Below are 18776 nucleotides of genomic sequence, written 5' to 3' on the forward strand. Positions count from 1 at the left end.
TTGAAATGTTTTGATGAGGGTTGCGTTGGTTTCTGGTGTTGCCTCTTGCACTTGGCATCGGTTTAGCCTTCAGCGTGAAAGAGCGATCCCACTGCTGAAGAAAAGAGAGAGAGAGAGAGAGAGAGAGAGAGAGAGAGAGAGGGGGAGAGAGAGAGGGAGAGAGAGAGAGAGAGAGAGAGAGAGAGAGAGAAGAAAAAACGAGTTGGCCGCCTGCCAAGCTGTGGAACAAGTGCGCCTCCCTTCCCTGCTGTTACGCGTATTCATAGTTAGGGGTTTGGGTTCGGCTGTTTTTAAAACGGCAAGGCTTCTCTCAAGTTGATCAGTCTGCTCAGGAAACTTCTCCGGTGGTGAAAGTAGAGTGCTATCCGGTCTGAAAGGGGGAGAGAAGTTCAAGATTTTGTGCAGAAATTTGCTCCTGGCTGCAGAAGACAATCTCACGGGGAAAATATAGCTTATACACCCACCTGAATTGTCTTATTTTTATTTTGTATTATTTTTTTTTTTTTTTGCATGGTGCAAAAAAAAAAGCCCACATCGCATATTGTTGATTTTTTCTTTCTTTCGTTTCTCCACTTTTTTGAGTAGATAACACAATCTTTGGATGAAGACTCTTGGGCTTTAGCTTTAAAATCCGGATTATCTGACGCGAGGCATTGCGTTTTACTCATAGACCACCGTCCCTGCGTCCCCTTCCTTCCATTTTTGAGGTTTATAGGCTTTATTGTTGTTTTTTTTCTGTTTGTTTTTGTTGTTTTTTTTACGAGGCTGCACCGCGCACAACACAAGAACAACAATGTTTGTGAGTTTCTGCCTGTTGGTGACATTCCTCCTGGGACTGTCCGGGTGCTGCCTGGGCTCCTACGTGCCCTGCGAGCCCTGTGACCAGAAGGCGCTGTCCATGTGTCCCCCGGTGCCCGTCGGCTGCCAGCTGGTGAAGGAGCCCGGCTGCGGCTGCTGCCTGACGTGCGCCCTGTCCGAGGGACAGGCGTGCGGCGTGTACACCGGGACGTGCACCCACGGGCTGCGCTGTTTGCCCCGCAGCGGAGAGGAGAAGCCCCTCCACGCCCTGCTGCACGGCAGGGGGGTCTGCACCAACGAAAAAGGATACAACAAGCCAGCCCATCCGCCCATAGGTAAGAGAGAGAGAGAGAGAGAGAGACGCGCCGGCCCGTGCCTGTATAGACTTTAGTAAACTGGACCTGAGTTGGCTATACTTGGACCGCTTTTCCCGTCTGTAGCCTATACACCAAACCTCTTCGCCAATTTATAACCGATCTACAAGCTTAGCCTAATGTTTAGTATCTTATCGATTCTGACTTTTTCATTCTGTCAGAATCGATCAAATAGCCTACATCTACGAGAGTCTAAATATCAGGCTACTAGCCTATACAAGCTTATACTGTTACTGTTGTGAGTTTATAGAGCCGCTATTTTGGCTATGTTCCCCACAGAATATGGATGCTGACTGGCAGGCCTATACAGTTATGAATGGGTTAACAATTGATGGCAGTGCGATCGGAATACTGAGTGTTGGTTTAGCCCTGAGACCTCTAAAGTTCAAAATTTTTATGAAACTTTCGGAGTTGTGGATAAAACTATAGCAATAAGGTGATATTCAAATATGACTAGATGGTGATGTTCAAACGTTCCACGTCCTTGATAAATACTATGACAACTTAGTGGTCTTTGATAGAGGAAGGCTATATTTTCGTTCACAGATGGTATAGGTTTCATCGGATTAGCTTTTGACCCACTCCACTGTACTGTCTTGCTCAACCTGGCTCTTCCTTCACTATTTCCAATCTTTTAGAGAGATGCAATCGCGACGAACAACAGGTTCAGCATCGCACTGTAACAGCAGCGTGCGCGTGCTGCTGCTGCGCTATACTGTTATTGAGCGTTGAATATAGCAGAGCTATACTTTAAGAGACCAAAAACACACACCACGTGCACGCAGCATGCACGGAGGAAAACTCAGCTGCACGCTTTGGGAAGAGCCAAGCTGATTTAATCTTAGGGAGTTTGTGTGCGAGCGGATCTCGATCCGTCTGTGCGTAAAAAGCCCCCAGATGGCAGAGGACTGGCTGCTGCCTCCATGTGTGGTGTGGTGTGTTGTGGTGTGTTGTGTTGTGTCGTGCACTGTCACTAAACTGAGCCCCGTTTGGGCCACAACAGGACCAGAATCGTCCACCCTCACGTGAGAGGATATTATAGGCTCTTTTTTGTGGTGGCATATAACAGCACCCCCTCAGATTTTCTTTTACGCTTGCTTTGCGGCTCCTTTAGTAGGCCTACAGTCAGTGTGTGGTTCCTAAAGTGGGGTCCGACTCCAGGGACTCTATCAGGGCTCCCTGACAGTGGAAACCAAATGGCTGTACATGGAATGGAACCAAATGGACCCATATAATATAAATCCATTCCATTTGGTTCCATTTTTAACGCTCAAAAAGAAAAGTTTGAGAACCTCTGCTTTAGTGGTCATTTCTCAGCTCTTTCACTCTCACTCAACATCGAGAGCTCGTGAAATGAAGCGATAAATGGATGTCCACATAGATCCGGTTGCCCATAAGGTGATGGAGCAGGGCTGTATACTCCCGAGGCTACGGATCTCGTTAAAGCGGAATTTGGATAGATTTAGGCTGTGCGCCAAGGGTGGTGTTGAGAGTCGGATTACCGCCCAGATTACATCTGTGTGTGTGTGTGTGTGTGTGTGTGTGTGTGTGTGTGTGTGTGTGTGTGTGTGTGTGTGTGTGCGTGCGTGCGTGCAGTGTGCGTGTGTGTGTGCGCGCAGTGAACGAATTGATGAAATTCCCGACTTGTTTAGTGGTTAAACTGTGTGGGTGATTTAACGCATTTTCAATCCGGGTTCGGAGCTTTTTACTGTCCGTCCCGAGTTCTAGTAGCTTGTCAACAGCTAGACAAGTAGGTGGTAGCCGCGAAGATTTTGGCCGCCTGCCACATTCTATAAAATGCCACCGGGCTCATTTTGACTGTTGACAGAGACTCACCAGGGCTATTTGCACCTAGCATGCAGCTCTCGCCTCTCCTCTGCATGACATAGATACATAAAACAACATTAGAACGGAATGCGGTTTATCCACGAGGGCTATTGTTCTAAAATAAATAGCTGCTGCAAGCTCAGTAGTTTCCATTGCACACAGCAAGAACTGAAATCATCAAGGTCTTCTTTTCTTTGTTGCCTTGCATTTAAGTATAGCTGCTCTAGCTAGGACACTGGATTCCAGCAGCCACACGCACGCACGAACGAGCGCGCACACATACATACATACACACGCACGCACGCGCGCGCACAGTGTCTCTTATGCGCCTGTGTGAGTTTGTATGTGTAAGGACATAGCCCATGGGTGTCAGGTTGTGAGTAATGGTGGTGTTGACTAGCCTCCAGTCAATTATCTGTCACTTTGTGTTCGTGTGTGTGTGTGTGTGTGTGTGTGTGTGTGTGTGTGTGTGTGTGTGTGCGCGCGCGCGTTCGTGCGTGCGTGTGGCTGCTGGAATCCAGTGTGTGTGTGTGTGTGTGTGTGTGCCTGACATCCCCGTCAGTAGGGCACCATACAGTGGTAATCAGAGCGCAACCCCTGGTAGTGCATTCATTGCAAGTGGGCGCTCCACTCGGCTGTGCTGCAGTGATTCAGCAATGACTGCGTCTCTCTCTCTCTCTCTCTCTCTCTCTCTCTCTCTCTCTCTCTCTCTCTCTCTCTCTCTCCGGTCTCTGAAGAGCCGTCCGTCAAACAGCTCCTTGGATGGGAGTTGGCGGCGAGGTGAGCCTCTGGTTTCCTGTGGTGTGGGGTTGCAGCCGCTCCGTGTGCGCTGTAGCTTTACCAGCTGAGAGCGGCGCGCTCGGGGTCGGGGAGGAGGAGGAGCTCGTGTGTCCTTCACACTCATGGGGCCATGAGACCGAGAGAGAGAGAGAGCCACTGCCTGATTGACTGGAGCAGAGAAAGCCAAGCAATGGCAGATAGAAATCTTTCGCAGTGTGTGCTGCACTTTGTCGTTTGTCCGTTTCTGTCCCGCTTGCGTGGGACGGACAGAAACCCTCTTTAAGTTGAGAAGGCTCCACGTAACGATACTGCCTCTAAATGTGTGCGACAAAATACTGTAATAATTTAGTTTTTTTTTTACGTCCTTGCTGCCTTGCATTGTGATTTCGCAAGGAGTTGGACCATGAGGCACAGGAGGTGGTACAGCTGTGATTTGGGCCCACTTTGTCACCCCCCCACCCCACCTCCTCCCCCCCACCCCAATTACCGAATCAGAAGCCGGAGAGCTTGCCAACAGATATGACTTCATAGCAGCAGACTCTCCTCGCCTTTCAAGCTTCTGAAAGGGCCTTATGTTAGAACACATGCTTCTTTGCCAAGATACAAAAAGATGATTAGGGAGGGGTTACACATCCAGAATGCCTGACTTGTACACAGTACAGCCATGTCATGCCTGCATGCTTCTCATGAACATGCAGTAGCGGTTTCTTTCCTGGCAGATTTTCTTCTTTCCCCCCCTTTTGTGTGTGTGTGTGTGTGTGTGTGTGTGTGTGTGTGTGTGTGTGTGTGACTGTGTGTGTGTGTGTGCTGTTTCATAGAAAGATGTATGCACGAGATGACAGTTAATGTATGCTGTTGTTAAGAAATGTCATTGTCTATTCCCATCGTTGGCCATGTTTCATACATAAACAAGACCATTTTCCTCACTAATGGCTTTATTTTCAGACTTTTTCCAACGTTATTAAAACATTACTGAACATACCTGAATCACTGAGTCAAGGTTGGCCAAACATAATTGCTTGGTTAAGAGATCCCATACGTTTGAATTAATTTGGAAAATAATATTTTCCCTACTGTCTGTCTGTTGGTGCTACACCTTTCAAATCGGTCTACGCTTTTGAAATACAATAAAACCCATCGATAACGTGACTTTAAAGGTATATTCAGTGATTTCACTTAATTCAAATATCACTTATTTTTTTGTTTTGTTGTGATAATCCTCCCTACTATAGAGTGTGCTGGCCATATAAGGAGTTCCTCATTGTCCCCAGTTAACCCCTGGGGGTCAAAAAACCTTAGGTTTCGTTTTTGACTCTCTATCCTGATTGGACGAAAGGCTGGGTCCCACAGCCAAAAACGAAACCTAAGGGTTTTTGAGTGAAATCACTGAATATACCTTTAACAAAATAAAAAGTTATCTTTACAAGTTCACTGTGTCGGGTTACCTGTCTCTGTGAGATTCAAGACTGCACGTTTATTTTAACCCATTTTGGGTGGGAACCCAAAATCATGCTATGCATCATGCTATGCTTTAGCTATTGAAAAATAGCAGATCTACAAGCTCATAGCGTGCCACCGAGTGGCGCGCTACGAGCTTGTAGGTCTGCTATTTTTGAAAAATCGAAGAACTGACATAGAAACATAGCTTTTTCAGAAAACTGTCAGGATGTAGAAGACATTTTTAGAATCTGATCTCAGGTCAAAATGTCATACTCAAATGAATGGAATCCAGTGGCTTCCTTGAAATCTTAACAAGCCACGTACAGTTTTCTTTGGAATATGGTCAGCAGTAATGTCAAGTACCCTGTGAGTCCTAGTCAATGGGCTAAACATGCCAGACCGCTGCTATGGTGCTTTAACTTTGTCCACTTTTCTTTGTCATTACTATTTATAGTGGACTTGAGGTAAAGCAATGGCAGATGTCTCAGTCACCAATAAAGTTAGTAATAGTCAGAGACAGTAAGACTATGTGAACGGTCACATTAGTCTCTTTCAAAGTCCTCCATGCTATACGAGAATCATGGGGGCGGGGGTGGCATCAAACTAATGTCTGACTACACTGTTAAATCTTTAGTTATTAACTCTTTAGAGTATAAAGTGACCTGTTGGGTCAAATTGTAGTTAGATAAACACACTGGATTTGACTGTAGATGTGGTATGCAGAAGACATCAGATGCATGCATGCTACCGTTAAGACGTGGCTTGGGTTGCACGTGGTCACAGCTGCTTGACAGTTTCACGACACGCTCGTGCAAAAGGAAAGGCTGATGGCATGGGTTTTCCATCTCCCTTTACCTTGAGACTCCGCAACGGGCCGGCTAAAGCCAGCCACGCCCCAAAAGCTTAGCTAGCTGTGTCGATATGCAGGCCCAGCTGACGATGTTAGTTCATCCATTTGTAACTCTGAGAGCGCGCAAATGGAACCAAGTGGAAAGGGGCCATTTGATGGATACACTCAGGATATTACTGTACGCGGGGTTGGCTCAGGTGTCGCGGAGGTGTCGAATAGTTCTTAGAGTGCATGTGATTCCTAGAAAGAGAACATGAGAACATGTTGTTTTTTTTTCCTCTTCCCCCTCACATACACGTTTTGCAGGAAACAACTGGCATACTAATGATATGAAGTTGGATCGTACACATTTTGGGTTTTGTCCCCACACGTCTGATTTTGTGGAACAACAGCTATAGGCTCCACCTCTGTCTGAGGCTGGAAGGCCAGAGGGCGGGAGGGAGGTGGGCAGCAGCGCTGTACCTGTAGCTGGCATGAAGCAGAGGGCCTGATTTCTTCCTATAAAGTTTTACAGCGGTCTTCGTAGAGCACATTGGTCACTGACACCTGGCCCGCTCGCAGAGAGCAGCTGTGAAACAAATCAGTCTGCAAAGTAGTCTTTCTCTGTCAAAAAAGAAAAGAAAAAAAGAGCGAGGTAGGGATGGATGTGCACATGGTTTTAAATGGGAACACGTGTTGATCGCCGGAGCACTGGCAATTTAGGGGGTATACCAACATGGAAGGACAAAGAGATAAAGCAGGTGAGATCAGCCCAGCATGCAGAAGAATCTGGCTTGAGACTGTCCTTTTTTACATTGTTTTGTTGGAGCCATAACCGTCATGTAGATTGGAACACACAGTAACACATAACTCAGCCAGTGGAGCGGAATCAGCATGCACATTTCTTAGAATGTACTCTGGAATTGTCCCCAGAAACCTGTTACAAAAGCAATAAAAGTGGCATGAATTGTGTCACCAACTGTTACGCAACTGTGCAAACCCCTCACAAAGAAAGTGTTAACCCAAAATTGATGCTGTAGCTGATTCTCTGCCCATGGAGATGTTTTCCTTCCAGGCTTCCTGGAGTTCAACTTTGGACAGTAGAATCAGGAGGAGCTCGCTCAATGCGTGCTAAAATAGCTGCTTCTTCTGCAGTTGATGAGTTAGAATATCGTCAGCAAATAACCCAGCAATTGTGTTGTGGTGACAGTGACCCAAAAAAGAGGTTGCGTCCATCCGTGTGGCTTGTCAAAAACCCAAACTCTGATGTGGGACGAGACCTCAGACCAAAATTAGTCGCGTTATGGCAGAACAACCATCTGCTCGCCTCTGATAAAGTGCTGTTCTTTTGGCAGGTTTTGACTGAGATCTGGCATATCCTTGCTTAAACCGAGTTTAACCGCAGAAGCTGTGAACAGTTCAACAAGTTTGCTACCTATTGCACACTTGGAGGGATCTCACATGCCCCTTTGGTAAGTGGGCTGCTGTTTTGTAATTTACAATCCTTGAATTGTTCTCGAAGCTATTTATACCTTGCATGCAGGAAAAAGCAGGAAACTCCAGCAAGAAACTTTGATTGCGATGAACATATTCTATGTGCACAATAACCGTGTGTTTGTTTGTGTGTGTGTGTGTGTGGGGGGGGGGGGGGGGGGGTGCTGGGGGAAGTGATTTCCTGGAAGTTAAGTTGCTGATTGTGAACATGCACAGTGATAAATGAGACTTCCATCGAACCAACCGGATATTTAGCTGAATTCTCTCACAGTGGATGTCTTGATTATTTTTAAAGTTAAGTGTACATGCCAGCTGATGGACAAAACATTTGGTCAAAACAGGGACTATTTTTTTTAGTGCTCGCCCTCTCGAACAATCAATATTGTATGCATGCTTAGAAAGGTACAAGTTCTTGCCCTGGCCAGCTACAGTATGTTGCTGTCAAGTTGTGCACATAAGTTGGTCAAATTAGTCAAATCAGTCTCCAAACTACTGTCATTGCTGCTGTTCCTCCCCCTCCGCTGTTTGCTAAAGCAAGCATCTGCCTTTGCAAATGTGCATACTGTAAAATCTAGCAATTAAGTCTTTGTCAGTGTAACTGCAAACGCTGTTAGTGAACAGCAACGTTCATATTGCCGCCTTAAAAATGGGGAAAAAACCACTGTTTGGCCCATTTCTGTCATTGTTCCTAGGGACGGGTTTGTTTTGACTGCCCTTGCTGAGTCGCATGACTCCATTATAGGCCTCCGTTTTGTTCACACCTCCCTTTCTGCTCTAGAAACTCCTGGGTTATCAGGTCATGGCCGGGCCTTCAAATATTAAGCAGGCGTAAGGATGGTTTACACGCGTTGTGCTTTATGTGGTAGAGGCACTCAAGCTCATTTATCTCGACTATTATCCCATCTCCCTACCCCCTGTTGAGATTAAACAGCATCTCTATTCAATACCCATGCAGGATATTGTAATTGTAAAGATGTAATTTCAGATGCTGACCAGACCGACGTAATCAAAGGCTGAGGCCATACCAAACACGGTGTATACCGCTGGTAAATCTGCTGAAAGGTGGGAGAACTCATTGTTCTGGCCCTCTCTTTCTTTCCGATAGTCTTACTGTATGCTCATAAAGCCCTGGCAAAACTGGAAGAAGGGATGGCTTATCTTTCATGCTTGGGCTCCAGCCTGTAAGAAACTTGGGATATTCATGAAGCATAATTGTGCACAGATGTTAATTTTTAAACAGAAACGTATCAGGTGCACCTCCTTTGGCTCCTTGGCTCCTCTCGTCCTAATGAAATCTTTAGCTTGAGCACAGAGAGAGAGAGAGAGAGAGAGAGAGAGAGAGAGAGAGAGAGAGAGAGAGAGAGAGAGAGAGAGAGAGAGAGAGACGTCCTGCTTAGGGCTCTGGCTGAATGGAAGGGTTGCACGTGACCCTGGCTGCTTGGCTCCCATCCAGAGCCTTGGCAGAGTTTCAGTAGTTAAACACAGACCCACTAAGCCTCCTTTACAAGGCAGGGACCCTGAGCATGGAAAAACTGAGGTTTTTCTTTTTTTTTTTGTGTGTGTGGCCGCACTTGAAGAGCCCCACTTCAGAAAAAGATGAATTTGGTGATTTAGAGAGAGACAGAGAAAAGAGAGACAGACACCATTGTCTGCACAAAGGCTACACTGTGTGCTCAGCTGGCGGAGGACGGGACAAGCTGTCTCAAATGTCTTTCAACTATAGCACTGCAGGCTTGGTTCGTGTGTGCGCCAAAACGTTGCATTTACACTGTTCGGACAGTACACTTGCCGATGTCATATCCAAGCAATCTGCTACAGTATAGTTTGCATTTATGTGCCTCTTGCCATAGATGTTGTAAGATTAAATTAACTGAAGTGCCATGACTCAGACATTTATTTGTCTATTTCATACCCTATAAAGACTGTGCCTGAAGCAACAGTGTTTAGTTGTCTTTCTTTCTTTCTTTCTTTCTTTCTTTCCTTCCTTTTCTTTCTTTGTAGCAGCTAGTTCATTGCCAAATATTTAGCATTTTCTGCAAGTGGCCCTGAGAAATTATTAACAGTAGAAATTAACCGTTCTTTCCATCCCCTTTGCAAGCAACGCACGCACAGGAATGCCTGTTTGGCATATTTATATATAGCAGTTTTATACACCGTAAAATCCTGTGTGTCAATTTAACTCTGCCAGTATAAAAGGTGAACCCATGAGGGTCTATTTTACCCTTTCAGAGTAAAACCAACACCCATAGTTTAGCAGTGTAGCCATGTCGTCTGAGCAGGGAGACACGAGGACATATCCAAACACAAACTGAAGCCTGCCAAGTCATGAGTTGTGAGATTAATTTCAAAGAGACGGCCTCGAGCAGCACAGAAGCCAGAGACCCAATTCTGGTAATCACTCCCCCCCCCCCCCCTCCCACTCCTTCCACGGGCTCCCAGACACTCATGCTGTGTCAGGCCCTTTGAACATCAGTTCCTGGGAGCTGCATGGGACTGGCCGATATGACTTCAAATCACTATTTCAAACATTTGCCTTGATTAAGATTAGTGAACACACACACACACACGCACGCATGCAAGCACGCACGCAAGCACGAAAGCACGCACGCACACACACACACACACACACACACACACACACACTCTCTCCGATAGATAGATAGATAGATAGATAGATAGATAGATAGATATACCGCGTGTGTGTGTATATATATATATATATATATATATATATATAGAGAGAGAGAGGGAGAGAGAGAGAGAGAGAGAGTCGATTCACGCACGCAGATACACACCACACATACACACACACACACACACACACACACACACACACACACACACAGACAACATTCCTATTTGGTTCAGTTCGTCTGGCCCCTGTGCAGCATGGCGGGTTTCCTTGTCAGATAAATATAACCAGAGTCATCCACTGGCAGCCCTACTCCTGCCAGTCGGTGCCTGGCATAGTCGCCTCCATACCGCTGTACTGAGGGTACAACTAAGCCAACAGGGTGGGTGGAGGTGGCAGCAGTGTGTGTGTGTGTGTGTGTGTGTGTGGGGGGGGGGGGGTCTTTCTGTAGCCTCAAAGAACCTCTGGCTGGGGGATGAGGCTTAAGAGGGGGGGGGGGGGGGGTTAGGCAAACTAGTTTGGGGGTAAGGTAAAAAATATATAAAGGAAAAACAGCGCCATCTTTTCCTTTGCATTTGTTTGTCAACAGTCTGTCTTGAGAGACTATAGGGATCATACCCCCCCCCCCCCCCCCTCTCACATCATGAGACCTTTGAATCTATGAGACTGCACTGCCCCCTGGGGGAGTCTGATGACCTGTCCATGAAACCGGAGAGGAATATGAAGCTGCAAACTCCTGTGGAGAAAGTGGGTTTTGCCAAGTCGTTGGCAGTGAAGTAGTGTCCACATGAAGTTGGCTCCAGTTGTTCAGATGCCCCAGCACTTCCTCTTTACTTTTTGAACTTTTACGTTGCCACGGCAGCTAATTGCCCCAATGTGTGACATTGGCAATGTTGTGATTGGCAATATTATGCACTGGGAAATTAGCTTATAGGCATTAGAGGTCTATGCTTAGAAAAACAACAATGCAGCCCTGCTGTTTAGTGTCTGTCTGTATTTGTTTATTCAACTAGAATGAAACCAAACTTAGATTTCTTTCACTATGAATACCACAAATGCTTTTGAAGAGGGTCTGGGACTAGTTGACAGCATTTGTTGTTCACAGGAGAGAACGTTTGAACTGTCTGTTGTCTGTCCTCATGGATGCACATGAACCGTGTCTTGTGGTTGACAGTTGTGTGGTTCGAAAGTGCTTTGCCCAACAAGCGGCTTTACGTTCTACTTGGAAGGTAATGGTTGGCTGAGATTGGACCGCTCATTATCCCATTTTGACCTGAGATCAGATTCTAAAAATGTCTTCTACATCCTGAGAGTTTTCAGATTTTTCAAAAATAACAGACCAAACAAGCTCGTAGCGCGCCACTCGGCGCTTTGGTGGACAAAAAAAACCCCTGGGAAAAGTGTCTGGTCATGTATTTACTCTGAAGCAATCTAAAACAACAGGCAGTCAAATACTTCCCATCTTATGTAGTGAACTAGGAATGCAAACGCAAGAGTATCAGGCAGTACGCGACGAGTGGTTAAAACATCATTGCGCAATGCACATAGCACAAGATTCAGGGTGTTAATTAAACACTGGGAATGTACTAAGAATGGAGCTGCAAGGGTTAATCTCCGACAAGTATATGCCTTGTTCAATATCCACAAATCTCATTCTTCTGATTGTAGGCCACTATTGGCACGGCATCAAACAGTATTTAAGATGAGATATGATATGATAAGATAATATAGACCTTGATTGATTGTCATACCAGCAGCAGTCAGAATAAAACGCCGGTAAGAAGTGTAAGAGTCAAGGACCAAAACAAGATAAATACAAAGACAATAAATGACCGTATTCTGGTACTAATTTAATGCACGCATGCATGAATGAATGAATGAATGAACGAATGAACGAATAAACAAATGAATGAATGAGTGAGTGAGTGAATGGACGGATGGATGGATGGATGCATAAATGGATGGATGGATGGATGGATGTACTCTATATACAGTCTATCAGTAGTCTTGTGTAGACAGGTGATCTGAGATGTACAGTACACTCACTGCAATGAAAACTAAAAATGATCTTATCCAAGTCTAGCCACTATGTTGGTAGACGACAGAGACTAGTCTAGCAGTATATTATTAGGGGTGTGCCAATATACTGATATTGTGATATATCGCAATATCAATTTCTCCCGCGATAAATAATCAATAAACTATTACAGATATCGCGATATATCGTAAAATAGGCCCAACTTCTACGGCCTAATATCGCTATTCGCTACGGATATTGTATCGTAAAGTACCCATCTTCAAACAACAGTGATTAAATGTCCACACTCAGCAGGTATCTGAAGTTTCTACAGAACATGAATGGCGTGTGTTTCCGGTCATTCAGTGTGGTCTCAGTCTCCCTGTCCCTGTCGTTCACAGAGCATGACCTGAATGCTCTTCATAATTGTATCTTTGGGGGGTATTAAGGATCCCGCATGAACCAACGCTGTCCGTTTCTCTTCATTTGGCAGACCGTGAATCCAGAGAACACGAGGACACCATGACCACAGAGATCGGAGATCAGGAGCTGCAGCCGGCTAAGGTGCCGCTGCTTCCCAAAGACATCCTGAACAGCAAGAAGATCCAGGCCGTGCGAAAGGAGATAAAGCGGAAGCAGGGGAAGCAGCGCTCGATGGGCTCTCCTCCACTGGACTACTCTCCGCTCACCATTGACAAGCATGAGCCAGAATTTGTAAGTATTTTTTAAGGCCTGAATAGGCTATATATGCACACAGAATAACTCTTCCTACTTCCGGGGCCGCTTCCCTACTAGGTGTTACCGATGATACTAATTAAGGCTCTGTTCCATTTAGTGTGCAATGGTTCTCAAACTTTTATTTATTTTCAAGGACCCCCATAGCTCTGAGAGTGTATACAAATGGAACCAATATGGGTCCATTTGGTTCCATTTGCACACCCGTACGGGGACATTTGGAACTCACTCAAGGTGTAGCAGTGACCCACTGGTGTAGCAGAGTGTTTCCACTGACCCAACATGCACAATAGCAGCACCCTGACTCTGTTTGACCAGAACAGAACAGGGCCTTCATTAGAATCATCGGTAACACCTGTGAAGGAAGTAAGGGGCCCAAGTTCTTTCCAAAATGGCGTGTGTGCATTTAGCCCATTGCCTCTTGCTAATACAAAAGTACACAGAGCAATAGCAATGCTTTTCTTTCTTTTCAGTATTATCATTATTCACAGTATAAGTGATCAACTTAACGTGTTCTTTCTCTAAAGGGCCCTTGCAGGAGAAAGTTGGACGGCATCATCCAAGGAATGAAGGATACCTCTCGTGTCATGGCTCTGTCCTTGTACCTCCCCAACTGTGACAGGAAAGGCTTCTTCAAGCGCAAACAGGTGGGTTTGATATTCTGATCAGATTACTAATTTCCGGACTATAAGCCGCGGCTTTTTACCCATGATTTGAACCCTGCGGCTTATACAACGGTGCGGCTAATCTATGGATTTTTACAGCTAACGCAGAGCCATCTCAGGCTCTGAGCTAACGTAGCTGCGGTTTATAGTCCGGTGCGGCTTATAGTCCGGTGCGGCTTGTATATGGGATTTTCCCTAAATTTGGCTGGTGCGGCTTATATTCAGGTGCGGCTTATAGTCCGGAAATTACGGTATATATTTTGTAGGATTGAAATGTAAAAGTTAAACAAAATAGACTCCATGTTTGGGATGAGATTATTCACGTGTGTCCCCTCTTTGTCCCTGTCGGGATGAGATTATTCATGTGTGTCCCCTCTCTGTCCCTGTCTCTGTGTCCCCTCTCTGTCCCTGTCTCTGTGTCCCCTCTCTGTCCCTGTCCATGTCGTGTCTACAGTGCAAGCCGTCTCGTGGCCGTAAGCGGGGCATCTGCTGGTGTGTGGATAAGTATGGCGTGCAGCTCCCAGGGACGGACTACAGCGGCGGGGACATTCAGTGTAAAGACCTGGAGAGCAGCAATAACAACAACGAGTGAAAGTACAAGTGGGGGGGATGAACTCTGTCTGCCGACCCCTACTGACCCCACCCTCCCTACCCCCTTACCCTCTCACCAACCCTCTGACCCATGACCCCCCACCCCTATCACACCTGTCTGCTCCACCCTCCAGTCACTTCCAGATTTTTTTTATTTTTTTATTTTCCAAAAAAGGAAGAAAAAAAAAGAAATCCAAATAAGATGGACAGGCTGAGAAGATACACCTGTCTTTTTTCTTGTTTTCTTTGGCTGTTTTTGAGTGAACACTCATCTCTGACCGTGAGGAGAGAAACCAAGAGGATTTGAATGCCCTCGTCTACAGCCCCCATTCGGACCCCCCCCCCCAACACAACAGCACCTCGGCCTACAGATTCATTAAAATATAGGCACGTTAAATGGATGTTTTTATATGCAATGCAAACTGCTGTGTATCGTGCAAAAGCAACAACAAAACAAACATTGTAAGGGGTGTGTGTGTGGTGGGGACGACAGGGGGACGACGTAAGGCATAATGATCCTAAACAGAACTCAATGTTTTATTATCTGAATGCCGATCTGGAGGAGACAGCCAGAACATTTGACTTTTCATTGGCTTTTGAAATAATTGGCTTATATTTTGTGTGTGCTTTCAAAAAGAAACAAAGCTAAAAACGAAAAGCAAACACGACATAGGGAGCTGCTGGTGTAGTCGTGGTTCTGTCAGAGCACTTATACGGATAGGGGAACCCCTGCTTGGATCATGTGTGTAACTTCACAAAACGATGCGCGTATGAATGTATGCATGTGTACAGTGTGCATGTACAGTACGTATGAGCCTGTGTAGGTGTACGACGGAGTGAGCCTAATACAAAAGAATGTCCTTTTTCCTTTCTCTTTTTTATTTGTTTTTATCACAAATGTTTAAAACTTTATTTTAATTTTTTATTTTTTTTGCTAGTGCTTGAAGTGGTCTCGGGAGTTTGTCCTTCTTTTGCTAGCCTAGGAAAGGTATGTCTTGCGAGTGTGACATTTGCGAGTGTTTTCAGAAAGCAAAATGAATGGGCAGACGAGTACAGATGAATCTATATTAAGTGGCTCTTTATGACGACGTAGCTAACCTGATGATATGCCAACTGTGCCTATTTCTGGACGGACACTAACTGCCATGCAGGGCAACACAGAGCTTAACGGAAAGCAAACAGCTCTACTGGTGAACTAAATCAAAGCTAAAAGGATTTTTCTTTTTCTTCTCGCGGTCCCAAGTGACCCGACTCGACTAGCTCGACCCCCACTACCCCCCCCCCCCCCCCCCCCGCCGCCCCACAAAGACTGCGAGCATAGAAGGAATCCTGGACATTGTACAGTTGAACGATACCGGTCACGTCACGTGTCACGTCGGCTGCAAGCGAACCGAGTCGAGCGTGCGCCCACCACGGTGGAGTTTTGTATGGTATAGTTTGTGTGCTGTTTTCTTTGCCTTCAGTGAAGTAACGACCGCCCACCACTTGTTTCATGTTTCTTTTTTTTTTGAGCCATGTTCCTTTTTCACCAAGCAGTTCCCCTTCCAATACTGCTACTACTACCGTGTAACCGTGTTGTATTATGTTGCATTTAAATATAGATATTGAATGTTGTTTTGCCTCTCGAAACAAACAACGACGACAATGTATCTCGGTGCTTGGAAAACAAAAGGAGCATTTTCTTTTTTTGTTGTTTTGGATTTTTTTTGTTTTTGTTTTTTAAGCCTGTAAACTATTTGAATACTGGTATGTCCTTTTAGCCTGAACTGGTGGAGTGTACAGGAGGGGCCCTGTGTCGTTTGAATACAGTACAGTCAAAGAAAGCTAAAGCCTGATTCATATTTTGCCGCACGACGGTGTCGCACATGAAAGTGTTTTCTGCGTGCGACACTGTTGAGCGACTGAGCATAAATGAGGCTTAACTCGTTCATGTCGTTCTGCTTGCTCATAGTGGAATTATTCTGCCTTTAGAATATAAATATATCACCTATAATGACATGCCTGAAATAGGGACACCAGGGTGGTTAAAACACAAAAGGGGCAACATTGAAAACAGGGTGATTTTCAAAACAGGAGTTATTTCTCTGTGTGTGAGTCACAGTGCCTTCCTATATGCAAATACATTTGAATACTGGCGTGAAAGTGACATGGATGTCATTAGGGGGCAGAGTCCATTTCTTTTCTTTCCAGTTTGCCCAAGCCTGATCCTCGTTAAGCCCAATTTATGTCACGCATAAAATAGCAGACCTACAAGCTCACCACGCAGAAAATAGCAGGGCTACAAGCTCACAGGTGACCTTGTAGGTCTGCTATTTTCTGTGCTGTCAGGTGGTGTAATTCAGGCTTATTTTGGCGAGAAGGTTCTAGATGTAGTTCTGTAGTGAAGAACAATTGAATGTGGTAGCTCCTATAAACAGTGTCGCAAGAATGCATTACGATTCCATTATAATCCTTGCCTGACCCCTGACCCCTCAGGGCAATTCTGGACAAGAGCGATTTGTTGAGGGACAAACCGCAGCTGGTTAAAACCTCTCTCTTCTCTTTCTTCAAAAAACCAATAAGCTATGATAATTGCTTCTTTTTTTGTTTGTTTGTTTCTTCTTTTTTGTTCTTGTGACTGCCAATGTATATGATTGCCAGAGAGTGGAAGCCAAAGGATGTTAGAATTCAAGAGGTAAATCATCGCCGGGACTGGAGGAACGCTCCTCTTCTAGCGCAGGCATATAGCGACGTCCATTTCAACGAGAGGAGACGGTTATTTCCTCCATAAATTAAAAAAAGAAAAAAGGAAAAAAAAGGAGAAAAAAGAAAATCAAAAAAGGAATAGGCACTTGCATTCAAAATGGCTTCTGGTCATGACGAACCTGACATCAAGGCTCTTTCCACGTCTCACTTCCCTACACCAAAATCCCTACCACCACTTTTGAGGACAAAAAGAAAAAGCAGCTTGCACTTATTCCAGTTATTCGATAATGATACTGACACACAACGTGGTGTCATGAAGTTAGTGGAAAAGAAATAAAAGCAACGCCACGAAGCAAAAAAAGTTTTCTTACTTTGTACTTAACCTTTTATTTTTTTTCCAGGGAGAACTAAAAAAAGGGGGAGGGGGGGAGGGGGGGTTCTCTTGATGACAGGGGCTGCACGCCTGGTACATCCAATACAGTACAGCAACATCCCTTAGGGGGAAACTAGGTAGATCATAAAAAATGTTTAAAAATAAAATTAAAGTAAAAAGTAACATACTGTACACACTAGCGATGGCACATGCTCTCACAGCCTGTCGTACAGATGGAAGAGACTGAGGAAGGGAGGGGGGGGGGGGGGGGGGGGGAGGAGAGGATGGGATTTGAGAGCCAGTGCCATGCATGGGCAGTGGTCATAAATCAGGGCCTAGCCACTTCTCCCCGATACGGGGTCACCAGTTGCATGATGGTAGATATATACTGTAGGTCTACAGTTAGCTAAACAGTTACAGAGTCTCTTGGAGCCGGGGGGGGGGGGGGGGGGGGGGCACAACACTGCAACCAGGTATAGCGGGATGGCTAACGGCTAGCTGGAGCTTGTGTAGTTTACTTGAAAAAACCACAAAATAGAGACTTTTTTTTTCTCTCCCACGAGAAGAAATGTTAACGAAAGCATCAATATTGGAATCAGTCAAACACGTGACTGCCTATATTATAGCACATTTTCTGGATTTTAAATTGTGCTCTTATTTTTATTTTATTGTGAGTTGAGATGGTCAGGGTCAAGAGCCAACTCTGTTAGCATCCGACTTTGGCCTGTGTGCGAGTTGCGCCTTCCTCAGGCTTCGGCCTCAGGCTTTGGCCTGTGTGCGAGTTGCGCCTTCCTCAGGCTTCCGTCTCTCCTAATCGGTTTTTGAACTCATAATCACACTTCATACTACAATAGTACAGTGAGTAACGGCAGCGTTTCTTTTTCCTGAATGCATAACACTTTTCTGGATGAAATCAGACACAACACAATTTGTTTTCACAATGTGGTGTCCACTGGCTTATGAAATCATCCCATCAGTGGCAGGAGGATTCTGGGAATAATAATAAAGGATAAAACAAACAAAACAACAACAAAAAAAGGTCAGCATTTGGAACTTCATAAAACAAAACGAAAGAAAAAGACAAAAAATCTCAAATTATTAAAGTGAATATCACTGTGTAATATTTATTCTACTTGTAATTTATGTACTCTTTTAACCTTTGTCTTTTTGTTATGACAAAGCATTTATTTAAATAAAGTTATGTATTCATTTAAGCACTATGGTGGAGTTTGTGTGTTGTGTCATTGCATATATTGCGTTCTGCTGTGGTGGGATGTAACTATAGTAGTATTTCTTTACTCAAGTATCGAAGTACACTTTTGAGGTACTTTTACTTTAAATATTAACTTGTCTCAATAGTTAATACTATTCCACTGCATCTCAGAGGCAAATATCGTACTTTTTACTTTATTTACAAGTGACTTACATTTAGATTATTATTTCAAAACACGCTAACCAAATTACACCCTATTTTATACTTAGGCCTAATACTCATGGTCAGTGGTCACTACTGGTCAGATGAAGTAAAACAACTTA

The 18776-nt window shown here is 44.9% G+C and overlaps 1 protein-coding gene and 1 long non-coding RNA gene across 2 annotated transcripts; one reads left to right on the top strand and one right to left on the bottom strand.

The window, feature by feature from the left end:
• The first annotated feature begins 239 nt into the window (after window positions 1-239).
• On the top strand, window positions 240-14285 carry igfbp5b (insulin-like growth factor binding protein 5b). Its single transcript, XM_083776947.1, has 4 exons — window positions 240-1133; window positions 12685-12905; window positions 13454-13573; window positions 14046-14285. Exons 1-4 carry the CDS (start codon window positions 794-796, stop codon window positions 14181-14183), a joined length of 819 nt encoding a protein of 272 aa, XP_083633073.1. The 5' UTR covers window positions 240-793; the 3' UTR covers window positions 14184-14285.
• Window positions 14286-14329: 44 nt separating this feature from the next.
• LOC310867128 lies at window positions 14330-18450 on the bottom strand. The gene is made up of 3 exons (XR_014569972.1): window positions 18012-18450; window positions 14449-17964; window positions 14330-14418 (listed from the first exon to the last, which is right to left on the bottom strand). It is a non-coding gene; the product is annotated as an uncharacterized lncRNA (long non-coding RNA).
• Between the last annotated feature and the right edge of the window lie 326 nt (window positions 18451-18776).

Source organism: Protomyctophum parallelum (genome assembly GCF_964188405.1).
Source record: "Protomyctophum parallelum genome assembly, chromosome: 11".
Taxonomy (NCBI): domain Eukaryota; kingdom Metazoa; phylum Chordata; class Actinopteri; order Myctophiformes; family Myctophidae; genus Protomyctophum; species Protomyctophum parallelum.

Excerpts from the sequence above, each read along its gene's own strand:
- igfbp5b (XM_083776947.1), top strand. The coding sequence starts at position 794 with ATGTTTGTGAGTTTCTGCCTGTTGGTGACATTCCTCCTGGGACTGTCC. Across the intron at positions 12,906-13,453 it reads ACAAGCATGAGCCAGAATTT|GGCCCTTGCAGGAGAAAGTT; the intron begins GTAAGTATTTTT and ends CTTTCTCTAAAG. Across the intron at positions 13,574-14,045 it reads GCTTCTTCAAGCGCAAACAG|TGCAAGCCGTCTCGTGGCCG; the intron begins GTGGGTTTGATA and ends TCGTGTCTACAG.